Here is a 24,877-nt window from a genome sequence, read left to right as displayed (position 1 = left end):
CAGTATTAAGCAAAGGGATTTTTATTTTGTAATAAATCTAACTTTGACAGTTGGAGACTGAAACGTCAAGTCCTTGTGATGGCCACTTGTTTTCACAAGTATATTTCTATTACAACTTCCCAAGGCTCAAAGCAACTATAATGATGTGAATGAAGAAAACTGGGCTCTCTGTAGCCAATACACTGTGAGGAAGTAATAAAAATCTTGTCAGCACAATACCGCACTACTAAAACTATGTCCATATCACAGTTACCGTCTAGTTGTATCCACATTTGAAGTGATCTGAAAGTGGAGTTTATATTGCTTAAATGAACCAGAAGTTCTAGTTGGTTTAACTCATTTTATTCCTAACTGAAATTTCTCTCATTAAAATATATTGTAAGAGTAAACACCAAAAATATAGAGAAGCCACACAAATGCTTGTATACAAAACTGTTAAAATCTGAAAAAAAAAAACACTGACAAAATCTGGACTAAATACTATTGTATCAATGCCAATGTCCTCTTGAAACATTGCACATGTTACTATGGGGGAAACAGGACTTCTCTGTTACAGCTCTTATCATTGCACGTGAATGGCCAATAGCCTCAAAGTAAAGTTTTAGAATGTTGACTTAATGTAAATAATTTCGGCATTGATTCTCACTAGGTACCACTGAAATATACTTCCATGAGGAATAAAATATTACTTATTGAAAGATAAGTCATACTTAGAAGAATACAGCATTTTGGTGATAAACTATTAAGAGGAAATAAATGACTTGATGGGAACAAATAGTATTTAATGACACTATGCATTTTCACTATAAAATAAAATTTATTTTTGCTTTTTGAAATGTTTCTGAGAATGCGTTTTCCTAAAAGAGAATAATAAAGTTTATAGAAAGGGACAACATCCAAATTCTAACAGTTCTATCACAGCTTTCCCTACTAGCTTCATCCACATGATATGCGTGCTCATAACTGCGGTATGCATACAATTTTGCAGCTTGTTTTGCTTTAACATCATATTATAAATGTTTGTGCAATGGTATATTCTCTATCTTTGCTGTATTTACATGGGCATGGGCTATATACTGTTAAGTAGACCATGATGCAATTAATTTCTCTCCCATTACTGATTATTAGGTTTGCTTGTAATTGTGTGCTATCATATACACTGCCAAAAAACACCATACAGATAAACTGTTCTTCTCTTATAATCATTTTATTTAGTAGAAGAAATTCAAATTCCCTTAAGTTGAAATGCTAAATCAAAAGATATAAATTACTGCACAATGCCAAGTTACTGTCAGTTCACAATGACCGATTTCCACTTCTTTTAGTAGCTTAGAGGACGTTCAGTATCCTTTCACTTTTCCTTGCCTAACTACAGGCATCATATAGCTACATTTTCTTGTTAATTAAGAAAATGTCATCATAAAATCTTTTCATTTTTAATGAATGTAGAGCATGAATTATCTCCATGTTTGTTCATTAATATTTCCCCTCAATTTTGAATCCTCATATTTTTTGCCATAACATTCATGTTATGCATCTTTGACAATCAAAGGAAGCCTTGACTGAAAACTGAGACATCAGTGCCCCTTTGACAGTTACAGAATGGTGAGGATTTATGAACTAAGTCAAACACCTGACACTCTTTGATACCTATATCATACAGCAGCACTAGGAGAAAGATGCCTTGACTCACTGGGCAGGCAAACCTGGAACTTTCTTCAGAAAATCCCTGCTTTTGTTATTCTGACAAAGCTTCTGATTTTATGTGAGCAGAGGTCTTGCTTTCTTTTAATCATTTATTTTGATATTTTAGAATGTTTCATTGGGAAAAATGCATGCTAAATATGTCCAATATTTATCTGGAAGTTTAGGGACCAATATATTTGGATTCCTAATGGTTTATGTCAATATGAGCAAGTCTGGAAAAAATGCCTTGGCATTATTGATTAATTGAGCCAGAGGAGCCTGGGACATAAAGGCCTATCAAGCAAAGAACTGCTCATTCATTCAAAAGAGATTATTGACTTTATCCAGCAAATGATGCTGCTTCTTCGCTAGTAAAAGATGAACTGTTTCATACATAGCTGCAGAGCAGTGGAAAACAGCAGAGTGCATATTTCTTCCCTTTTCCCTGCTTGCTCTTTTTTGGGATTAAAGAAATCACTTGTTTATTTAATTACTTGAGAGGAAAAATAATGGGAATGGGGAAAGGAGAGAGGAAAGGCAGGAAGGAGGCAGAGGGAGAGAGAGAGAGTGCTAGCTCACTTCCGTTGCTTTATTTTCCAAATGTCTGGCTGAAATCAGGAGTTGAGCACTTACTACAGGCCCCGCACACGGATGTCACGTACACAACTACTTCACCGGATGTGCATCAACAATAAACTAGAATCAGGAACCCAGACTCAAACTGATGTATTCTAATACAAATGCAGGTGTTCTGCTCTGCAGTGTAACCACTAGACATACTTGTACACATAGGATTTTTTTTGACAACCCATTAATTCTACTCTACTGAGAAGAACAGGCCACAAAATATCATCGAAAATTCAAACCAACAATGTATGCACTTATTATATGTCATGCTCATATACTATTCTCATGCTCGCATGTTTGCCATCACCCCATTCCCACCACTGTCTTTCCCTTACTCCAGATGCATGGAAAGTCTGCTCTACCTGTGTCCTTCCATACTGCCTCTACGCATGAGCCGCATCCCTTCCCTTTTTTATAACCAAGATATGGACTTTTAGAAAATGTGGCTTTTAATAGAAATCCTAAGAGAACAGCTTTTTTTTTGAAGTATGAATTTGTACTTTTGAAAAGAAAAGCCAACACCAAATGGTTAAATTATACTTTACTTTTACCCACTACATTTCCACTTTAATTTTATGAATATTGCAAATTATACTGCTCTCATTAAAATCTCTGAAGGGAATCATTTAGAAAAGCAATGTCCATCAATTATAAATTTTCCACAGCATTAATAAAAATGGCAAGAACTAATTAAGATGACTTCTAAGAAGAAGATGTCTTGGACAAATCATTAATATGTGGAAATGATATTATTTTAAAACATAGCAATTTCTAATTCTGGCTGAAATGTGTTTAGGAAGATGACTTCTGAAGGGTCATTCACCTGAGGAGCTCCACAGTCTCAGAGTACATGGTGTACGGGGACTTTGCCTCCAGGGGATCACGTTCCATGGCATTGCCACATTCGGTGAAGGAGAGGGCAGCATCAGCATAATTCACAGCTTTGCCGAATTTCTCGAACTGAAATAGGAAGATGACTTGTCAACATGCAATGCTCCCCATTTCCCCTTAACATAAATGAGTGCTTTGCACCTGGGGGTAATTTTGCCTCTTTTTGAGGGAACATCTGGAAAAGTCTGGGCCAGTTTGGTGGTAAACAGTGGAATTAGGTCATCTAATGAGGAGAGGGACAAAGATGCTACTAAGCATTCTGCAATGCACAGAAGATCCCCCACAGTGAAGAATTACTAATCCAAGATGCCAACAGTTCTCTGGCTCAGAAACAAATATGCAGAGAAATCAATATATGAATTACATTGTGTTAACAATAAACTGGTTACTTGAGAACACAAAGACAGCTGAGTTCTCACGTGGTTCATGATTTTATTATCATCATTTTTTCAATGGGCCAGAACCCAAAGCAATGTCTCAATTAGGTTCTATTCACTAAATTGACTAAATTGACTAGTCATAGAGGTAGTGCTTGCAACTAAGCTCTGCTTTTTGTAAGCCTCACAGGCAAGGGATGCATATAACCTTTGCTTTAGAATTTGTTGCATGCACATCAACGCATCCCTGGGAGAAGAGTAATAAGTTGATGCTATTTTCATGAAAAATGTGAATCTGAACTATGTAGGCAATAATCACATAACTTTCATGGTAAGTGATGATTTGAAATAGTGTGTCAAAAACCGTAAACAAATATAGCACTACTAAATATTTTAGTTGAGTAAATTTAATCGCAAAAGGGTTTAGTCCCGATAATGGTCATGATTAAAGTGACTTAGACATACTGATTTCTTTTTTATGTATAATGAATATTATATGTGACACTTTTACGGTGAGTATTTTATAGGAAGATTTAACATTTTCAATTTTTGATAGCTGAATGTAAGAAATTCACTAATATGTTGTTTTATGTAAAAAGAACCATTATAATATAGATTTAGCTGTCTTAATTCCTTTGTATGCCTTCTATCAAAATATTTTTCATGAAGCTATGAATATTCTTAGACTCTCAAAATGGAAAAGTAGCTATTCTAGCACTTGATTCAGTACAATCATGAAACTACTAGTTACACGTCTTGCAGAATCTCTTATTGTTAATGACTCTTATTACAATATGTTCTCCAGCTTTTTGTACCAAAGCAGTTCTGTCATTTCTTTTCTTTCTGCAAGATATTATGAAGAAATGTTGATTTCAACAAAATCCAAAATGATTTGACAGGAATCTGCATGTATGAATGAAAAATTTTCTTTTTTGCATTATGAGATAGTTCCCTTAGGTCATTGGGCTCTGAATGGGTCTCCCATTGGGAAATTAATCTTTACATCCTAGATTTTAACAGTGACTTTTCATTCCCAACTTCAGAGCTGGAATGCTCATTAACTATCATGAAGGCCCTATCCCTTCTCCCAAAGGAGAGGCTGAAGTCCAGAGAGAAAATTACATGGCCACACTGTCGCTTAACAGCTAGTTTCTAGCTTGTCTCTGGGCCTTGTTCCCGCACTCATAAAAGGAGGGGCCTGAATTACAAGGGTGCTTGTAGTGCTAGTATAGATCTAAAGTGCTTAGGGCTAACAAATGAACACAATTGTGGAAAGTAGACTGATGTCATCTTACTCATAGATAGCATCTCTGTGGCTCTAAATTTTCTCAGTGCTTCAAACATGTACCCACATGTGCTTCAAACATTTTGCCCACATGCCCTCATACGTGTGTCCGAATCTTCATTACCTCATATAACGGCTTGTCAAAGGGGACATCTATGTGCTCGCTGACCTGATTTTTGAAAAGGTGCCAACGATCAGAGCATTTCTGCAGTTCTGTGGAGTTGAGGGCATATGGATGAAATATTTTGTCTTTGATTCAGTAACATTGATTCCAGTGGGCTTTAAGTATGTCACTACCCATACAGTGATCACATATATACTCTGTCTGCCTAGCATGTCTAGTGGAGCTGGCAGCCAATCTGCCTTGTCAATTTTGAGTGCGGGAATATTTTGTGTGTGAAATACTTCCAAGAAACAACTAATACTACATAAAGATTAGCTGGGACATTCTGACTATGGGGTTGGGGGTTTGGGCAACAGAAAGGAGGAAAGTGGCAGGTATAAGGGCCATGGGCAGTTGATGTTGGTTATATACCAAGCATGGTGCAGAAATTACCATGATATGCCATCACAGGGTTCTCAAACACCCTGGTGTAGCCAAGTCCTGACTGGATGAAATACAACGATGTAAGACTACTTTTTTTTTTTTTTTCAAGCAGTGGGGTTGAATTGATATCTTGATTTGAAATGTCATCAAAGATAAGAAACCTGATTTATTCTCTTTGACACTTGCTCTCAAATGACAGCATCTGGGAATCATCTGGAGAGCTTTGTGCCCTACTGTGGCTTCAGTCCCAGAAATTCTGATTTCAATAATCTTGTATATGGCCTGGGAATCAAGACCATTTTAAGACTCTTGGTGTGACTGTCACATGTGCCTAAGATCAACTGTTAGGAGAGTCAATTACTTTAAATAAGCTCATCACTGCTGCAGGTGGCCAACACCCTTGGAGGCACTTGGGAAATGCAGATGATACCATTTGCTTTCTCTGTTCAGGGTCCCAGGCTTGCTATGGATCTCGTTCTTAAAACATACAATCAAATGCAGCAAGGAGATGTAATATTTCTACAGACATGTTTCCTAGAGTCAAATTTTGAAGTCTCTTAACCAAGTTCTAACAATCTTAGCCTTCCTCAAAACAGCTTTGATTTACAGAGTCAATAGGAGTTTCCATCATCCTTAGAGAAGTTTCAAAACATTTCACATTCAGTTTGAAAATAATGACAGTAGTAAATATCATTAAGCTTCTGACATGGTGCAAAAGGAAGAATAGTGAGAAAGCAGTAACAGGACTTCCTAGCTCAAAGAACTTAGGGAATTATAGTGCCAAAGAATCAACAAATTCCAATTTCCCTGTATCAGGGCACCAATGCGTCATAAAGTAGGTAGGGTTTTTTTTTTTTTTTTTTTTTTTTTTTTTACTTCATCCGTAAACTTCCTGCTCTGTTTTCTTTCCGTGTATAATACCTTGGAGCAAGGCTTCAGGGGAAGGAAACCTACCAGTGCATCAGCCTTGTGCTTCAGCTTCTTAGCCTCCTGCATGTAGTAATCAGCGTTGTGAACCCTAAACAAACGGAACAAGCTCTCAGAAACCACTAGTTCACTTTTTCATTACAATAGTCCAATTTAGTTATTTATTCTTTTGTGATAAGTCCATTCTTCTACAATGCCTTGGAAAAGGTAGACTAATACTGTCATTCATATCGTAACCAACCTTGAAATAATAACACAAATGAAAGATGAAGTGTATTATGGGCCATTAGCGGTCCATCGTTATTGTTACCCAAATAGATAAAACAAAACTAGTTCCAAATAAGCCTTTGAAATCAGTATCAAAGTTGTATTATTTAAATAATGCAATGACATTTCTTGAAAAGTATAGAGTTGTGTGAGAGAGGAGGGCAAGGGACATACTTTCAGGGATACAGGAGAGAATGCTGAGGTCTCCTCCGGGGTGACACATGCTGCCTGCACCCACCTCTCCCCATTCACCATTCCCACATTACGTCAGTGATAATCTTGGGATAACATACGAGTCATCAAAAGTGAGCTTGGGTCTCCGGACATTAGTGCTGCTGCTGGACAGAAGGGGCAGTGCTGCCCAGGACGTCATCTCCAGGTGACTGCTATCCATGAGGCCAGTAGTTATGGTAGAGGTGATGGTGGAAATGGTAGTGGTAGTGGTTGTTGTGGTGGCCGTGGCAGTGGTGGTAGCTGTGACAGTGGCAGTGACAATGGAAGTAGCAGTGACAGTGGCAGTAGCAATAGCAGTGTTGCTGACAATGATGGTGGCGGAGGGTATCTTTTTTGGAGTGTCTCCCTCCTGAGAAAAAGGAGGAAAAATAACTCCTATTAGATCCAGCTTTTTCAGAATATCTTTTTGCAAATGTCTTGAATGTTAAGTACACTGGAAAACAAAGTAAGAATAAGAAAAAACAATGCTCGCAGCTTGAAGATAAGTAGATAATGCTGGTATATTTTACAAACACCGTGCAAGTCTAAATCCAGTGGGAAATGTGCGGGAGAAGGCGAACAGGGAATATAGTGGAACAGAGAAAGAAAGTAGGGGAGAGGATTCCTTGATGCCAGTGAGATATTTCTGATCAAGAAAAGAGTCTTGGAAACTTCTGCAGGAAGAACAAAGTCTTTGGGTCACTCTGCAAAATATCAGATACAGTTTGACAAGTCACCAGGACAACAGACATCATAATGCAATACTGGATACCCTGGGTGACCTCATGCTGAAGCAGCCCCTTTACTCACACGAGACCCTTAACAAGTTTCTAGCTGAGTTAATGCTAAGTCAAGTGTGTCTTTTCATCTTGAAGTCCTGAGATGGTGAAATCTCATTTTAACCAGGTCAAAAATCAAAGGGAAAAAGACTTAGGAGTGCTTCACCTTAAATTGTCATTGTTACAGAGAATAGGGTCTAACTGAAAGTAGGTGCTATGATTTGTAACAATGTGACAATGTGTCCAAAAACTCTCTGTAAGACCACGCCCTTTCACCTGGCAGCTATGAACACTTCCGACTATTTTAACCCTGACCATACTTCTCATGATTCCTCTTGCTCCTTATGATGTTCCAAGTTCACTGCTCAGCTCCCTTCTTTCTTAACCGTATCTGTCAGTCTCCTGAGCTTTGATGCAGGCTCAACCTGAAATCAGTAACTCTCAAAAGATCACCTCTGTCTTACTCGGCAAAGCCCCATGTCAGCAGGGACCCCTTCCGGAAGACTCAAATTTCTCTTAAATCATATTGGTAAGTGATCCAGTTCCACCTTTCTGTGAATGTTGGGAAGTATTCTCTGTCATCCAAATTGGATTTCTCCAGGTTAGTAAGAAGTTTCCCACTGAGTGTGGCACAGTTCCTGAGGAAATTTTGGTAACCACTTGGGGGTTGGGTCCTTAGAACTGGCAGGTTGGGAACTAGCTAGCTAGTATCCCTTCTGAGCTGCTGTCTTATTAGTTTTATATATTGAGGTTTCTAAAACGATTTCATTTTGAAAGAAAATGACAGCTATATTTTTTACTTAAAAATATATCATCACTAGTCTTTATCATCACTAGTCTTTATCATCACTAATCTTGATGGATTAGCCATAGACAGATAAGATACTCTTTGTATCTCTTCAGCATATCTCAAATTTGTCCCTTCATCCTTTAAAGTCTCAAAGCACAAGCTCTTCTTGTTTGATACTGGCAATAATACGTAGTCTCCCAGGAGGCCAAGCACCCCACCTCCCCCAGCTAGTTTCTCTATCTACCCTTAATCTGCTGCCTCCCGTCTGAAGCTTCCTAAGCAGAGCTTGAACATTTCAGTTCAGTGCATTTTCATTCAAATGCAAACTCAAGTATCGCTCCTGTGCTGATGTTTAAAGTCTTTCCTGATCTGGCTTCATCTTTCTGCACAGTCTCTTTTTGTTCTTTTCCATGCACCTTGGTTTCACATATCCCTGTTTATTTTTTTTCACTTTCCTGAGTTGATTTATGCAGTGTTAGATTTTCAGAATTTCAAGAAATTTCATTTCTTTCTTAAAACTTGTCTTAATCTAATAATTTCCATTTTGCCTTGATCTTAAAATTTTTTGAATTGTGGTAAACTATGCATATCATAAAATTCCCCATCTTTGCATTGTGTAGTATACAGTTCACTTTTTGTACAACTAATCTTGGACTGTTTTCATCCCTCAAAACTGAACCTCTGTATCCATTAAATAATTTCTCATTTTGTCCTCACTGCAATCTGTGACACTCACCATTCTACTTCCTGTCTCTTTGAATGTGACTATCCTAAGAATCTCATGAAATTAGGTTTCTACAGTTTTGTCCTTTAGCAGTTAGTTTATTTCAGTGAGCATACTGTCCTAGAGGTTTATTCATTTTGTTGCACATGACAGAATTTCCTTTCTTTTTAAGGCTAAATAATATTCTATTGTATGGACAAACCACATTTTGCACATCCATTTTCATGTCATGTATCAGATTTAATTGTTTTACCCTACTCATCTATTAAGGTTCAATTCAACCTGTACTGGCATCAACAGGAAAATTGTCTTATCTCAATGGCTGGACATACCTAATTCTCTTGGACTATGCACAGGCACATCTCTATCCCTTGACTAAAACAACAATCACTAATTTATATTCTAATCCTTTGAATGAAAGTCTCACTGGTCACACACTACGTTGAGACCTTTGTAGGTTCTGTAGCCAATTCTGAGTTATGACACACTCCTTCTACGTCACAATCCAGTGCACTCAACTTGCATGGAACGTTAAAAGTCCAATGTGATACACTCCTGCAAGCTGACCCTGTCTACTTCATCATACACTTTCTATTTCTAAAATAATTTTTACCAGTTAGAGCTCACTGAGATAAATGTGCTTCAAGGCAACATATCTATACATTGTTATGTTTTGGATATAGAGAAATTATTTTAAAAATCATTACGAATGTTATACAACCAACGTATATAAAGGAAGCAGAACCTCTAACACAGCACCATGTTTCCACTGCCAGATCCAGAGTGGCCCAGATTAAGCAATGAGATCAACTACAGCAATGCCACTTTTCTCTGTGGCCATGATATATCTGTGGTCATGACAAGAGCCATAAACCATCATGTCCACAATCATACAATACTGGTGTTGGCTGTGGCACATTTAATTTGAAATGGTTGAATTCAGCTATAGTTATGTCAGCTGCGTAGAAAGGTCATTTGTACACATTATTCATCCACTGAGTTAATAGCAGATAATGTTTAGATGGAATGGGGAAGACTGACAAAACAAAAGTGAAACACTGCAGAGCTGAAAGAAATGTTGTAGAAGACCTAGTCAAATCCACTCCTTTTATGAACTCAGAGATGTTTCATGATTTGCCCAAGGTAACGGAGCAAATTTGTTGCAGATAGCACCATAACAATTAAGAGTCAAGTCTCTTAGTAACTAGGCTATGATGAAGAGTATATCACAAAATGTCTCAGATTTCAAACCACTAATGGAAGGCAAAGCCTGAGAGAAACACTGGGCTCATTCTCATCAAAGGCGATCCTAGTGATTTTCTAAAGCATGATGCATTTCTAGGAGTAGATACAACTACATTTTTCACATTTCCCTAGTATTTCTTAGATTGTATGGAGATGACTTTGCATGTTCTTATAACCATTATCATAATTATGTTTGTGTATTAATAATAACATCTAATTATTTGCGGTAACATACTGGGTACTATCCAAAGAGAACTTGCTGGATATTCTGCGTGTGCTCTAAAAGTTTGCAACAGGAAACAGCAGCAGTTGGGGCTTATAATATTAATGATACTCAATATTAAAACTAGAGTGGGGAATGCAGTTACTGTGTAGAATAGAAGGCTGTGTGTCCAGCACTATGGTCACCATCTATAAATGTGGAAGGCAGTACTATATACGTACATACATGTACACATAGGTTTTCACACATACTGCATTTCATACTGGAGTAATTTCTTAATATCACTGATGAAACTTAATAGGAGATACATAAATATATGTATAAATATATGTATATACCATTTCAAGTGGTGGAAGACTATAAATTTAGTTCCTTAAAGCTCAGTGGTTTCTTGGCCTTTTAATAATGTATAAAAATGCACTTCTAAGGCCCAAAAATTTGCAGCATTCAAAGGCTTGTTCTCACTGATTTGCTTTGTATTCATATTGCACCTAAAGGAGACTAGATACATGTAGATTTTGCGTCTGCAAACACATGTATTTACATGGAAAGATAGATACATTTCTTATGAACTTGTACTAGCAAGATGCTGTTGCTGGTGTTTTCCACAGTTTATGTACCTGTACTAGAGACAAAGAAAAAAAAAAACCTCTGTGTGGAAATGAATGTAACACGCATTCTGAATTATTCATGCTGAAAATTTATCCAGCAGTGCAGAAAGCCCAAAGGACTGAGTAATTCTTTAGTTGGGCTTAGAACCATTATGGTATGATTTCAACAACAGATTTACCTTTTAAATTCCATCCTATTCAGTCAGTGTAAGAGCAATTCACACTTGCAATGCTCAGTGTTGGAAAGATTGTACTTGGAGTTACAGCTTCAGTGTAGTGACCCTGAGAAATTCCAGTCCTTCCTTTTACTCCTTTATTCACTGATTGGTGTCTCTCATGTGCCAGATATGTGGTTATTTTTATGGTAGTACCCTCCCCGTTACCAGGATATGAAGAGATTGAACCAAAGGCTGGCCATAGGCTCTGAATGTCTATGTGTGCAGTATGTTTGGGGAAGCAAAATGGAGAACTATTTTGGAACCAAAAATATATACCCTGAGTTGAAATAAGAGAGATTTTTCCCATTTTATATATTTTTACACAAGTGCGCACACGCACACAAACACATACACAATCCTTTCCTTTATATATATTTTTTCCTGCATCCTCTACTCTTTTTTTCCTGCAGCATACTCATTGGGTCAAACCAAACAAATCAAACTCGATGAGTTGGGTTAAGTTGCTTCTGTTTGCCAGTTATAATACTGCTTGCAAGATGCTTACATTTACAGATATTCCTCTGAAGGTAGCACAGAATTTATTTTCACTTCTCTTAGTTTTAGTAGAGATGATCTGTCCAGTCACGGAGAAGTTTTTGTCTTGATTGAAAAGGCCATTATTACCGCTGACATTTCTGCGACGTGGAGGGTCCTCTGGCAGTGGGGAAAGTGGAGGAGGGAATAGTTTTTCTTCCTTTCTTCTATTTGCTCTCCTGGATGAATTATTTCTGTGCAAACAGAAAGTGTGGGTTATCATGAGTTCTCTTCTCCCTTTATTCTGATTTTCTCATGAGATTGGTACTTTCAGCTGAAGTGATATCTTAATTGGTGATCCTTTACTCATGGTGAAGAGTATATATAGCAATGCATACATAGATAAAGGTATCTCCATAGATATCTTCAGAAGAGAGATACATTCCTTTGTGTCCAAAAGAAACACAAGTCTTTGAAGCAGAACTCTGTGATGAATGTAAATGTCCAGTGGAGTGTGCTAGAGGGCGATATTTGTAACCTTTCAAGATTATAACTAATTAGATTTTTATGGAAAATAAAATACAGACTTTATTCCTATCATTTTCAAGATATTCCTACCTATTTTATCCTAGGATTTAACTGCCCAATAATGGAATAAATGGTAAAATAAGCAATCAGTGGAAGAATATTTTTCTTAAGAAATACTATGCTTATACATCATTTACAAATAAATAACACACTAAATGGTGAAAAATTGGAAATTATATGTAAAACTGTTCTACCCAATACTAAACCACAATGGGCCCTCCACCTTAAACTGTTTATTGAAGTGCTGACATGCTCTGTTTTACAAAAATTCCACTTGAAATCCTTCATTAGTGACATGAGGCATCAGCAATTTCAAAGTATTTCTGTGATTTTAAACTGATTTATCTGTCCATTAAATAGGTACCCTCTAGTAAACTGAGACTTTAAATAAAGCAGAACAACTGAAATCTTATGCTAGCTGCTTACCATGGTAATTGGGTCATGGATTTTCATTTTGGTTATCGTCTTAGACTAATCAATGAATATTACTTGAAATTTAATCTTTTCTCAGACAACTGATATTGCACTGTGCAGCCATTTACTTTTCATGATTATTGACTACAATTTTCAATAGCAAATTAAGTCAACAAGAATTTATATTCTCCTCTTGGTCAACTTCCGTCAGCGTCTAGAAATATGGATTTATAATATCTAAGAGCAACAAATCAAAGATGAACAAGCTTTCAAGTGGTTTGGTTTACTGAAATACTGGGAGTCAATGCAGTGTCCTTGCTGCACTTCTGCTGTGTTGCACAGACTTATTAAATGTAACAATATGTGTTATTTTCTCCAGCTTTTGTTTCATAAATGTGGCTCTATGTTAATTTCTGTCATGCAGTGAAATTTAAAAGATATGTAGCAATTGTTTCTCATTACATTAACAGGTTAAAATTAATTTAAAATATCAATGGGTTTTAAAAATTGTTTTGACATGTACAGCCATTTTAACAGAGTTGTGATGTCTGACTAAAATGATAGTGAACATATAAAGATTCTTGTCCATGCAGAAGTTCCATCAACATCAGACCACATTAAATATGATAACTACAAAGGCATAGGATCTTTGGAAATGTATATATACAGATATCAAGTATTGTTGTGGCATCTGTTGGAGACAAATGTTTTATTAGTTAGTTGTAAGCACTCCTGATTACTTGAGCTGGCTGAGAATGTAGTAGGTATGCAAGGGAAAGAGCTGCTTCAGAGGGATATTGTGTCATTGTTTATTATAGTCATTCAAATCCTTCCCTTATACCACTAACCTGACTAGTGCAGAGTAAGTGCTGTCTGTGGTTTGAGTACCAGCGAACTGGCCCCCTCTTCATGTACCTCATAGTGATCTGGAGCCATGGGGTGTTTAACAAATTCGTTGGCAAAAGATACCCAGGGAATATTTTCTAGAGCATTCTTTTGCTTTTTGATTTGACTTTCAATAGGCCAGAGGAAGACAGCAGAAGAGAAGCAGATCATCACCCTCACTCCACATGTCAGTGGCCTTGCTGATGACTCTAGTGCCAAGGTGCTCAGGAGGGTGCTCAGGAGGCTCCTTGGGCTGGATCAAGGGAAACTACTTGTTAGAGTTTGATGTGGCATCTTTGCTAGGTTTAGGGTATTCATTTAGAAAAGTGGGTGTTGTCTCTTCAACATCTCTAAGGATTTGGTTTGAAAGGTCAATAAGGTAGAAATGAGTAGAGGAGGCCAGGGCTCTTAAGTCTCCCAAGTGGCTGGGGCTTAGATGGCCCAGAGATTTTAATTTACTTAATGAACGTCAGAGTTTGCTTCTGGCCCTTCTGGGAAAGATAAATGCTACAGTGGTCACAGTGGTTTCCTATCTACTAGAAAGGCAGATGGATGGTAAGTACTGTGGTTTAAAAACACCATTTTAGCAGAACAAATTCCAATTACTAGACATGTACTTAATGCTTTGTCATCTGTCTTCTACAAGAAAGTGACAAGTTACTATATCCTTTCGGGTACTAGCAGTGGAGACTGATGGTCATGGCAATGCCTCATTGCTTCCCGCCTCTTCCTTTTGCCTTTAGGTACTATGAACTGGTAAAAGCCTGAAAACTGAGGTAGTACTGCCACCATGGCTCTCTCTTGTCCAAGGTCCTGAAATGGCTGCTTGACCATTTGGGCAGCATGCTTCCTCACATGCCTGGACGGACTGTAAACAAACCCCCTTTACCTTGGTTTCCCCTGACCCAAAGACTGGATCAGCTTGCTGCACTGACACGTCTGAGAGCTCTAAGCATGTGAAGGGAGGTTTCGGAACAGTTGTATCAGTGAATACATTGAAAGGGGCAGTCCAGGACCCTACACATCCTTATGTTATATATAACATAAGGATTGGTTTCTTTCTAGCTTTCAACTCAAAACAAGAAGGATTCAGACCAATGCAAGCTGATAACTTATTTCCAACATCTGATGTGTGGCAGATTGATGCCATATCACTGATGTTAAACAGTAATCTGTGAAATCAATTGTTAGCAGCAGTTAGCCAGATTGCCTCTCTGCTCTGGGTTCCTAATAGGCTCCTGAACTGGGCTTTGATGCAAGCAATCTCTAATGTTGAATAAATTTATAGCAATAATTACCGAAACGGAATGGTTCAAGTAGCTGACATGATTGTTAGTTAAGTGATATTTATAAGCCAGAAAGAACTAAATCACAGTGCTTTGTGGAAACAGAGGGCAGAACTCCTCCAGGGAGGGCTGATGCTGTGTGAGTGAGGAAGAACGAGGAGGCCTCGTGTCTGACTCAGACCTCACACATAGTAACAGATGGGATCTGGTTGGAATGAACCTTCAGCACTACACAGCTTTTCCTGACATAGAACCATCTGAGGAGAGAAATTCCCAATTTTCTCTGGCCTCTCAGATGTGTCATTCCCTTGGCCCTGGTGGAGTTCAGAATGCGGCCATTGGTCCACAAGCTTCCTATTCACGTGAAGCAATGCTATCTAAGAAGCAGCAGCTGCATTATCATCGTACCATCAAATGGCTGATTTTGCAGGGAGACTGTTTAATCATCACCAGCACCGAAGGCTGGCTAGAAGCAGATGGTCTAGGTAAAGTGATCCGTGTACCTTGATGTTTTTTCTCTTATTTTGTTTACTTTCCCTAAAAAAACATAGGTATAAAATGATTTTTTCACTAGTTTTGGTGATCAATCTGAGCGAGCATGAAGAACAGCCATCTCCGAGTCACCCCTAAACTGGCAGCCTTTATCCGACACTTGTGAGGTCAGTGACCTTGGAGAGCTGTCAGACTTCATTAACCTGCTTTCTTACCTAGCAGTCCTCTCAGAGAGGACTCTCCTCCCACCAAACACAAACAACAACAAACAAGGTTTAACTGGAACTTCTTAACAGTCCGAACATTTACACAAAGACATCATACAGAGACTGCGCACACTCACTCTCTGATGTTTGGAGGCTTATGGGACGGGGCTGGTGAGATGCAAGGGGGCAGCAAGCAGACGGTCGTGGCCTCCTCCATGCGTTGCTTCTTCTCGGGGACTTTCTCTGAAACTTCTGTTGGCTTTAGCAGGATAAAATGCACAGAGCTTAAAATACACGATGCTTTCCAGTATAGTTCACATATTTGAAACAAGCAGGACAGTTTGCTTATCTTCCAGCTTCTAGAATAGGTAATGGGGTTAAATGTGCACCTTTGGTCAGAGAGAAAAGCAAGCTGCCCTGCCTAGCTGAGTGCTATCAAGATTCTGTCATTTGGGAACACTGAACTGTGATGTGAGCCTCTGATTAAAGACCGAGTGGCACAAGAATCTCATAGCTAAAGCAAAATAAATCTATGATTTCTAGGCATTTATCCCATCAACAACACCCCTAACAATGAGTAGTTCAGCAGCTAACATTTTAATGCTAATTTTGTGTAAACCCTGTGCAAGCAGCCTAAGGATGGTGGTTGCTATATACAGATTGCTTACGCAATCACCAACTTGCAAAGAAATGAACCATCGTGCATACTTGGAACTTGGCATGTGTTGCTGCTGAAGGCAACTTTTCCACCCCTGGCTGTACTATTGTCCTCACTAAGAGTTCTCATGAAAAATCCATGGTAAGAGAAGGACCCCACATTTTGGTCCCTACTGCAGCTGAGAGATAATAAACTCTTCCTAACCACTGAGGAAAGGCTGAATGAAGATGTAAGTAATTTTTAATATCCTATTTTGTAACACAGCCTGGTCAAGGATAGGACTGCTCCTCATTAAGGAATCTGAGTCATTTCTGGACAAATTGTTTCTGGAAAGGAATAGAAGAAATGAGGAAACAACTAAAAGTTTCTTCATTAGAAATGTGATGATCTGAATACTACCCACAAGACAATGTTACTCTAAAAATATTTTGAAATCCAGTGATTCATCACAGTGAGATTATTGGCCACAGATTTACCTCTCTAGATATATTTCAAATGGAAAGGGCTAAGGCCTTCATTTGGTGCAGCAAGTAAAGCCATCACCTGGAATGTTGGCATCCATATTAGAGCTGCTTTGAATTCCAGCTATCCCACTTCTGGTCCAGCTCCCTGCTTATGGACCTGGGAAAGCTGTGGAAGATGACTCATTCCTTGGGCCCCTGCCACATGTGTGGAAGACCCAGATGGAGTTCTAGGTTGCTGGATTAAGCCTAACCAGCCTTGAACATTACAGCCATTTAGGAAATGAACCAGCGAATAGGATCTCTCTCTCTCTCTCTCTCTTTCTCTCTCTTTATTTTGAATTTTATGGTACCATTCCACAGGGTCTGGGATTCACCCCTCACCATGATTCCCTCCCCCAACTGATTTTCCCATATTATTACAATAGTATAGTCCTCATAAGCAGTCAGAGGTCCATCAGTCTGTTATTTAAGTGTGCCCCAGCATTGCTGGTACAGACGATGGCAGATAGTCCAGCAAAGATGTTTCTCTTTCTACTGCTCTATCATGCTCTGTTTCAAATGCATAAATAAATCTTTTTAAAAATAGGAAGGGCCATTCTGGATTCATGCTTGTGAAAATAATTTGCAGTTCTAGAATTCGGCCTGCACCTGCTATAAATGAGCTTTTCATAAGCCAAGCCAATCACCTAAACAAGTATTCTCAGCACGTTGGCTACAACATGGGTATGGTGGAAGCAACGATGGTACAAGCAACATTTATCCAGAGAAATGAACAAGGTGCTGAAAAATATTTTGAGCACTGAGGGCATGTGAGCACCCTGCTAAGCCAGGGGCCGCCAAGTAAAGAGTAATGATATGGTCTCCTAAAAGCACAAGTAGGTTAAGGAGCTGACAATAGGGACTGGCTGTCTAGGAACAGGGACTCTTTTCTCATTCTTGTTTCCTACGCATTATAATCCCACAAGTACCACAATGGATATTCTTGTCATTAGATGCCAAACTGTGATCCTTCGTAGCACTTTCTTCCTGTTTGTGTGTCAAATACATGTGTCAAAAGCATTATTGCCTACAGTCTGCAATGCACTTCTTTGAGGACAAGCCGGAAGATCAATTTGGATAACAGCCACTGCTAAAGATCACAGGGCAGCCCCACTGGCCATCTTACCTTGTGCTTACGCTTGCCCTTCGGGCCCAGTTTTTCCCCGGCTATGGTAGAAGTATGACGCTTGGATTTTGAGGTAATCTCCTTGTGTTCTGCCTTGGCCACTGCTATTTGGAGTGAGTTGTGGCCAGGTACCCTAGAGAGCAAGTCCAAATCGATCTTCACCCAGAGGTTTTTCAGATTCTCCTGATCTCGTAGTGGGGACAGCAGCTCAGTTTGTGTGACAGAAATCGGTGAAAATGTTGGCTCTTCATTATTGATGGATAAGTTGCTGCTGCTGCTGCTGCTGCTGCTACAGCTGGTTAAGGTGCTCAGGGTTAGACTGGCACCACAGGCTTCCTTGGATTTGGCAGTATTAGCTCCAGGTACAACACAAGGAGGCAGCACTTTGATCTGCAGGGTCTCTTCCTGATCCGTGTTAGAGTCAGATGTAGATGAATCTGTTTCAATGAATTCCCGAGACTTTGGCACAATCTTGCCAGGCCCTCTGTACTTCTTCTTCTCAGCAGCTAAAGGGATATTAGGCCTTGCTTCTTTCCTAGGCACTGGTTTGTGGGTTGCAGTTTTGTTCCGGCCTCTGGGCGGATCCGGAAGCTCTATACTTTCTTTGTCTTTGGGAGTGCTGCTGGTAATGTTCGGTTTGGGCCAGTTAAACTCCTCAATGCTGGTGGTCTTCTCCACTTTCCTGGGCTGCTTTTTCCCCATAGTCCTTTGAGAAGCTGCCTCGATTGGTGCTGATAGCTTATGCTTCAAAGCCTTTGATTCCAGAGTTCTTTGGGCCGGCCGTGGCCGGGCTTTCTCCCTGATGAGGCTGAGGAGAGGGCGTTCCTTAGGCTCAGCCAGAATCTGACTGGAGTTTGGCTTCACTTTGAGCTGAACTTCCATTGGCTGGATGATAGGAGGCGTCAAGGAAATGGTCTCCATGGGTGTTTCATTTTGGCCACAAATAAATGACTTGTTTTGTGATGTCACTTTATTAAGCCATTTATCCAGCTGCCACTTGTTGGTTGAAGGTGGTTCAGGCTGCAGATTGAAAAAGATCAGCAAGAATGCACTTCACATTTGGGTAGAATTCAGCACAATCCTCAACACATGACTGCTAATAAAATCTTTGGATGTTTAGTACCACTTACACACACCTTCACACACATATTTATGCACACGAGTGTGTAAATGCTATACCCATAATAACCAGATGGCTTAAGATAGCCAGATACTGTAGTATCATAAATGAGCTGTAGTCTACATATTTAAGCTAAAATTCAAAAATCTTTGAAAGCATTCTCTGCTCTGATCAGAAAATAAGCAGTTCTTCACAGGGAGATATTTCAGAGGGTACGCAGGAGGGAAACCTGTTCATAAAACCTTTTGCTGGGAATCATCATTCACTCTCTCCACAGTCTCTGATTCTCAAAGAAATCTCAACACACTTCAAGTGTAATTCAAAAGGAAAAACTTACCATCCATCAGGACGTGTTACTACCTCCTATGTGATGCTGCAACTCGTGGCAATTGAAACAAGTATTGTATTGTTACAGAAGGGTGAAAAGATCTGACTGCCACAAAATCCACTGCACTTACCCTGGTATATGGACAATAAACAGTTTATGGGGACAGGGATGCAGACATTAATGCCAAATGAAAAGCCATGGAAATTATGTTTATAATTCAGGTCCTCTATCCCAAACTCTGAATTCTGTCAGCAAAACTTAAAGGACCATGGTATGCATGAGAGTGGCACTGCTTTTTGAAGTCATTAGTTGAGATTTATGGCACTAGCCAATAGATGACAGAAATCAAAACACTTGAGTAGCTGCAATGCCGCCCTGCACAGGACAATGGCAGGTGAGAGCTGAGAAAACCACATTGACTGCCACTGTCAGTACCAGCATCAGTATCAGCATCAGTCCTGGTTCTATCACTCCCGATCTGCATGAACTTATTATTTTACTTAGCTTTGTGGAACCTCATCCTCTACCCATTAAAATTGCTATCAAAATAGCAAGCATGCTGTAGGCTTGTTATGAGAATGGGATAAAAAAATTCAAACTACCAGTTTAGCACAGTGCCTGGTACATGGCCCATGTTCGGTAAATGTCTGCTATTGTTAATTATAGTAATATTACTACTGCATCCTCCTATTACTCTTTCCTGATTACTAAAAAACAAGTGTCTGAAGAGCTGTGGGGTAGCTGGGAGTCAATTGTTCCATCAGGTATTGATTCAGGAGAAGTGGGCAGCTGTTCTGGCTCTAGTCCAGAAAATGCAAAGGGAAAAGTCAACTCTTTTATTTCAATATCATTATTTTGGTAGTTTAGTCTGTTTTAAATGTGTTCCTAAATTATCATAATTAAAAATATGTGACTTCCCCATCATTATTAAGGAAAACATTCATTATGTTGCCAGAAGTGGTTTTTGATGGCTTCCATTGGTTGTATCAAAACAGAAGTCGCTAGTTCAGTGATTACTCCTCTTCATTTTACGTATGAGGAAGTTTGTAACTCACAGTAGCTAAGCAAGTCACACTGCAAATCAGTCACCCAGTAAGGAAATACTGTAGGCAGGGACTACACCAATATGTACTTTAGAGCAAAGCAATTCTATCAAACATCCGCACACTTTTCTGCTGAAGTAGTTATTGTACTAATTTCTGTGCTGAATGTATGTGTGTGTGTGTATGTGTGCGCGCGTGTATGTGTGTATTGTGTTGAGAATGCTGCTTGAGGTACAGTCACATGGTCGTTGGGATCCTGCCACCTTCACCCACCTCAGGAGTAGCCGCAAGAGGTGGCTCATTGGATTCGCTGTCCGTGGTGCTGCTTTCGCTGTCTGAATCCGACTCAGAGCTGCTCTCTGACTCACTGGAGCTGCCAGACCCTCCACCAGCTTGTGCTACCACTGGAGGCTGGGATGTGGCCAAGGGGGGGCTGAAAGAAAAATGACATAACTTATTGCCTCATTCCATCTCAAATTAGATGGAAAGAGTCTAGTTCCTCTTAAAAGATCTGCAATCTGTGATCTATAGGAAAATAGAGTGTACGATTTCCAGGGAAAAGTGAGGTTCAGAAGGCGCAGTGACTGGCTCAAGGTACAAAGTTTGATTAGAACTAGATCTGTATATTCTTGAGTTCTTTGGGTTCTCAGAACACTGTCTTCCTTTTCAGGAAAGCCATGCCAAGGATGCATGCTATCCAGAGGCTGTAGAAACATAGCTACTCAATAGCCCCATTGTTTCTTCAGTTAGGATAATGCTTCATTCTCTGTTACTGTCTTGTTTAAAATTCAATAGGTTTGTTAAAAGAGTTTGATCTTAAAGACACAGCACAGTCTATCACAAGGAAAGATGGGTTCAGCCTTCATTTTAATTGGAGGAAATTGAGGCCCACAGAGAAGAAGGGGTTGGCCTTGATATCTGAGCTTGTTAAAGTTAAGACTATCCTTATATTGGCCTCCAGGCTCCCTCTACAGGCAGTGGCTATGCCTTGTGTATTCACTGATGAGGTCCAGCACTCAGCACCAAGCTGACTGGAATTGGTCCTCAGTTGCTGTCTGTTGGGATGCATGAATAAGGGAATGAGACAATGCCCTTCTCAGTCTGCTCCGTTATAATCTTCAAATATTTTGTAAAAAATTTACCAAGAGATATGATTCAAGGGTACAAGTCATCTCCAAAGCTTGATTTTAAATTTGTAAAGCTGACTACGAAAAGTGTTTGTAAAGTAACACCATTTACTACTCTGCCTTGACTGAGAATCAATACTCCTCCTGATGAGTCGGTTGCTTTTTGTGCCCGTAACAAATCAACCTCAGCCGCCTCTTAGCATGTTAGGGTGTGTCCTCACTTTTATTTCCCTCATCTCATTGTCTTTTTGAACTGAATTTTGCTGTTTTCTCTTAGAACTTGCACTCCTAACTTGGAGATCATTTGGTCCTATGGTTCACCTTCAAATCTGAGAGAAAGTGTCCATCAGGAGTCCTGTTTCTTGCTTAAAGTCAAATGAGCTCATATCTCCATGACACATCGTCAGAAGTCTCTTTCTAAATTGAAGTTCTTGCCTATTGAACTGGAGCCACAGTCAGATTGCTTGGGGGTGGGAAGAAGCCATCATGAGTTCCTCATCAGTCACTCCATTGCTCCAGCGTTGAGAGCCTTCGAATTCATTGTACCTTCCATCCTGAAAAACTGGCTCTTTAGTCTCCCAGGTAGGCATTTTCTTTCATGGAGGGAGATAAAGCTCCTTTTAAAATGCTATCTGCTAAGTAAATGCTATCTGCAAGTACACTGCTCTGCTAAATAGGCCAAGAGATTGAGAAGGCACAAGAAATGGGGAACTGTCTCCCCTAAGAGCGTGAGTGTGCTGCCTCAACCATGCGGGAAGGGAATAGATCCTTCACTCACTGTTCCTATTTCCCGGCACTCCTCTGCAGATCTCCCTTTAATGTAACTAATGACTTCATATTTATGAAAAATCCTTCTTAAAGCTAATCAATTGTTTTTTTCCCTTTGGTTACTAAATAAAGATTGAGAGAACATATCCAAGTGAAATTTATCCAGAGATTACGTTAAGTTAGTCTCAAATCCCTCAGGTGAAGTTTTGAATATACCAAAAAGTGTATCTGCAATACATAAAATACAGGGTGGCAGATTGAGGGATTAGATTTCACGTGTATCCACATTTATGACTTTCACCTGAAAAGGCTGTTTTTTTAATAGTCTTTCACATTTATGCATTAATTTCTGGCCCTTTATAAGAAGCTGGTCATCTTGGTATTACCAAAATAAAATAGACTCCAGATTGACAATGGGACTTTTTGGACAGAATTCTCTTTTTCTGAATTATTTTTGAGCAACTCCTATAAGAAACAAAACAATCTCAGGAATTGCTCTATCAAAACCTATTGCTCTGAAGTATTATTCATAAAGCAAGATGCTGTATTTATAAAATCAACTTATTCTCAGTTAAATCAAAACAAAAGCTTTGTGGATTTAGCAGAAAATGTGTGTGTTGGTGTGTGTGTTTATGTGTGTGTTTATCTTTATATGCCAGTATACCTTATCCAAATCCCTTCTGAGGACAGATACATTTTGCAACTAAAGTATTTTACTTTTTAAAAAGTATTAAGATGAATTTGCTATATATAAAACTCCCAGTAGAATCTGTAGAAGAGCTCCTTTAAAATTTTTTCTAGATTAATGTTCATAGTAAAAGGAATAAAGAAACAATACAAATATCTTTTTTTTCTTTTTTTATTAATTCATTAATTACATTGTATTATGTGACACAGTTTCATAGGTACTTGGATTCTCCCCACCCCTCCCCAAACCTTCCCACCATGGTGGATTCCTCCACCTTGTTGCATAACCATAGTTCAAATACAAATATCTTTATGCTACTTTATGTAAGGTTTTTCATGTAGTTTTTCTCAGCCCAGGGGAAAAATGACAACTCTCAAAACTTTTTAGTTTCAAAATTGTGATTAAGAGATTATAGGACACAATACAAACCATATCTGAAAAATGACTGTAATCTTATATCTAAGTAAACATATTGAAATGATTCCTCCTAAGAATTCTGACAGAAACAACTGTTGTTGTGCTACTAAATAGGATACAATGACCAGTCAACATTGACAATGACCGCTTAGGGGAAATGAGCATAGGAAGCTCAGGAAAGAAACATATCAGCTTTTCCTATGCAAACACAGATACTTGGGGACGAGCAGGAAGGCGGATTTTAATTTAGGATGCGCACCATGAGAACTTGCAGTGGGAGTGAGGACTTAGGTGCTTAATGAGAAATTGCTTTCTCAGGGCAGTTGCACAGTTGGAAAATGGAGAGGTATCTGTGGAATGGAATGACAATTGCTTAAATGGAACCACAGTGGCTCTTTCCAACACCTTCCTGTGGCTTTATTAGCTGCTTGCTGCTCAGGGGGGTACTGGAGACTCTGTCTGCACCAAGGTTGCTAATGAATGTAAGCTACACATCGAAGTCAGCACTGTACTTCCTATGGACCCATCTTGTACCCAGATGAGATTGCTCTCAGGGGCACAAGTGAGTAGGGGACAGAAAAATTGTTTTCACAAGCAAAACACAAATTAGTATGAGAATAATTAGCCTAGAGCTGCACTGCTGTCCAGGAGCCACTGTGCAAATTTCAACTTCAAAAAAATCACAAAATTTCACTTTGAGTTCTTCATAGGAATCCATTAAATGATGAATTAAATTCCAACTTCTGCCACATTTATTTTAATATCACTAATTTATTTTCCAAATGTACATTAAAGTGGTTATGAGTGAAGTTAGTTCATGTAATATTTATTTTTGTCTAGGAAATGAAGAACTAATGATTAATTTACACAGTCTTCATTCACTGAAACTGTAATAAGATTATTTCCCACACATCATTTAGTCTCACATTTTGGTAAACTGCAGTAAAAAACAATGCCAGTGAATACAGCCAAGATAATGTATGGTATTAAAAATTAAAATGTATTGCTAGACTGTCTAACTCCATAGTCTATAAATATTAAAGTCCATTTTATAACTGCACCCCATGGTAATGAAATTTATCAAATGATCCACATTTGACTTCAAAATCAACTCTTCAACTCTTTCGGATATTGGCTTTTGCTACTATACTCTTCAGAGTAAGCTATATTCACTGAGTAAAAGTGAAGTCTCACTTTAATTTTGACTGCATTCATCTGTCTGCATCATCACAGATAAGACTGAGGGGAAAAAGATGACCTACCACTTCAGTGACAGCTGTGGAAGATCCAAGACTGGAAAGAGACCAAAGAACAGGTCAGTGGGATACAGGTTTGGGAGATATT

The 24,877-nt window shown here is 38.9% G+C and overlaps 1 protein-coding gene across 1 annotated transcript in view; it reads right to left on the bottom strand.

Annotated features, from left to right (window-relative positions):
• Positions 1 to 24,877, bottom strand: part of AFF2 (ALF transcription elongation factor 2) — a 484,531-nt gene that overhangs the window by 21,563 nt on the left and 438,091 nt on the right. Inside the window, exons 10-16 of the mRNA XM_058659060.1 lie at positions 20,807 to 20,966; positions 18,043 to 19,062; positions 15,893 to 16,014; positions 11,916 to 12,138; positions 6,901 to 7,190; positions 6,368 to 6,431; positions 3,137 to 3,273 (exon numbers count right to left, since the gene is read on the bottom strand). Of these exons, the coding sequence (XP_058515043.1) occupies positions 3,137 to 3,273; positions 6,368 to 6,431; positions 6,901 to 7,190; positions 11,916 to 12,138; positions 15,893 to 16,014; positions 18,043 to 19,062; positions 20,807 to 20,966 (2,016 nt within the window). The remainder of the gene's footprint in view (positions 1 to 3,136; positions 3,274 to 6,367; positions 6,432 to 6,900; positions 7,191 to 11,915; positions 12,139 to 15,892; positions 16,015 to 18,042; positions 19,063 to 20,806; positions 20,967 to 24,877) is intronic.

The sequence above is a fragment of the Ochotona princeps genome, chromosome X (assembly GCF_030435755.1).
Source record: "Ochotona princeps isolate mOchPri1 chromosome X, mOchPri1.hap1, whole genome shotgun sequence".
NCBI lineage: Eukaryota > Metazoa > Chordata > Mammalia > Lagomorpha > Ochotonidae > Ochotona > Ochotona princeps.
Note: the sequence above shows the minus strand (reverse complement) of the source record. Positions and strands in the feature narration are given on the sequence as shown.